The sequence below is a fragment of the Sinocyclocheilus anshuiensis genome, unplaced genomic scaffold (assembly GCF_001515605.1).
Source record: "Sinocyclocheilus anshuiensis isolate Anshui unplaced genomic scaffold, SAMN03320099.WGS_v1.1 scaffold15218, whole genome shotgun sequence".
NCBI lineage: Eukaryota > Metazoa > Chordata > Actinopteri > Cypriniformes > Cyprinidae > Sinocyclocheilus > Sinocyclocheilus anshuiensis.
Genome location: NW_015553466.1, coordinates 1 through 1,814, shown reverse-complemented (window position 1 = coordinate 1,814; position 1,814 = coordinate 1). Strand labels below are relative to the sequence as shown.

Genomic DNA, 1,814 nt, shown 5'->3' with positions numbered 1-1,814 from the left:
AACGGGGGTAATAAATTTTTTTTTTTTTTTTTTTATTACAGAAACTTCATATTGATATAATTGCAGAAAGTAGCGTTGTAGGTCAAAGAATTTGCTGGTTAATTTAATCACATCATGAAGGTACATTGTGGGATCAAAACCATAAAAATATTCTAAATATAAAACGTAATACATTTTTCTTTAAATTGCCTACTTTGTCAAAAAATCTTACATGGAGCCCAAGTTCTAAAGAACTTGAAGGAAACTACATCTTGGCACCTCATCATTGTGATTAATAAATATTCTCCATTACTAAAATGCATCGTATATTAAAAACAGGATATGCTGTTAAATAAAAATGCCATATTTTGTTAGAGGTACATAAAGATAAAAAATACTCGATTCTAAATTTAAAAACCATGGCCAGATATAAAAGATAGCTATTTTGACCACCTCATTTTCAAGTGGTTCATAGATAAAGGTGGCAGTCTGACATTAGAAATGGAAGACCATCAGCATGAATTCTTCCAGAATTCTGTGCCTGAGAAGAGACGACGGTAGTCTTGTGTATGAACCAGCAGCTGAGAGAAAAATTGCTGCGGTCACATTGTTAAACTGAGGTATAGTATCTGAAGTGATTTGCTGGTTGTTTTTACATACAGATTTATACAGCCAATCAAAGTTGTATTTAAGCTCTGGAGATTCGGCTATAGAGCATATAGTTGTGTGTAAGGTTTATCCAAGTTAACAGCATGTCTAAGGTTCCAAAACTAGGTCTAATACGCCAATGCGCAAAATGTAAAAAGCCAGCTATCGAGCATCATTTAGTTTCCTGGCTGTTGTGAGAATGTCTTTGGCCCCCTTATTAAGGAGAGCATTTGCCAGATCCATTCCCAGTTTCTCAGCAGCTTCGAGGGCTGATGATGATACACTGTTGGCAGTGACTCCAGCGTGTACGCACTCCTGTGCACTCTCGCTCACCTGATAGAAACAAGTTGGAATAAAAGTTATAATACTGTAAATAATAATATATAATGTTGTAAAATTGTAAATACATTGACATTCAAGAGTTTGGGGTTGGTAAGATTTTTTTTTTATGTTTTTGAAAGAAACCTCATGCTCACCATGGCTGCATTTATTTAATCAAAATACAGTATTACAAAAAATAGTAATACGGTTAAATATTAAATGTTCTATTTTTATATATTTAAGGAGCTGAATTTTCAGCATCATTACTCCAGTTTTCAGTGTTACACGATCCTTCAGAAATCATTGTAATATGCTGATTTCTCATCATCAGCAATGTTGCAAACAGTGCTTCATATTTTTGTGGAAACCATTAAACATTTTTTCCATGATTCTTTGATGAATAGAAAGTTCAAAAAAAGATTTTTTTTTGTAACAACGTCTTGTCACTGATCAATTTAATGCATTCTTGCTGATTAAAAAAAAAAATCATACTGACCCCAACCTTTTGTATGTATGTATATTTAACCCTTACTTTGTTGTCAATTTCCACAACCGTCTGCATAGTGTCCTTCAAGCAATCAGCTCCATCCAAACTATAAACTGCTCCAGTCAAATACAGCTGAAACCAGAAAAAAGATAATTCAGTCTATGCTATACAAACATCAACAACACTTATTCAGATTTGCATTGTGTGAAGTAGCATAATAACATGCCACTGAATGTCTGTAAATATAGTTATATTTTGTCTCTTTACCATGGACCCTTTCACTTCTGTATGAACAGCAACAGGCACACTGCAGCCTCCTTCCTGAAAGTAGAAAAAGGGAATGAAGAGCAGTATTAAAACCATTCAACTACATAGAATA

The 1,814-nt window shown here is 33.7% G+C and overlaps 1 protein-coding gene across 1 annotated transcript; it reads right to left on the bottom strand.

Moving 5' to 3' along the window:
• Positions 1-8: 8 nt before the first annotated feature.
• On the bottom strand, positions 9-1,798 carry LOC107668333 (porphobilinogen deaminase-like). Its single transcript, XM_016460173.1, has 3 exons — positions 1,703-1,798; positions 1,481-1,567; positions 9-960 (listed from the first exon to the last, which is right to left on the bottom strand). Exons 1-3 carry the CDS (start codon positions 1,796-1,798, stop codon positions 790-792), a joined length of 354 nt encoding a protein of 117 aa, XP_016315659.1. The 3' UTR covers positions 9-789.
• Between the last annotated feature and the right edge of the window lie 16 nt (positions 1,799-1,814).

Coding starts and splice junctions, on each gene's coding strand:
- LOC107668333 (XM_016460173.1), bottom strand. CDS start 1,798: ATGGTTTTAATACTGCTCTTCATTCCCTTTTTCTACTTTCAGGAAGGA. Junction 1,568..1,702: donor CAGAAGTGAAAGGGTCCATG/GTAAAGAGACAA, acceptor TTCTGGTTTCAG/CTGTATTTGACTGGAGCAGT. Junction 961..1,480: donor TTGTGGAAATTGACAACAAA/GTAAGGGTTAAA, acceptor TGTTTCTATCAG/GTGAGCGAGAGTGCACAGGA.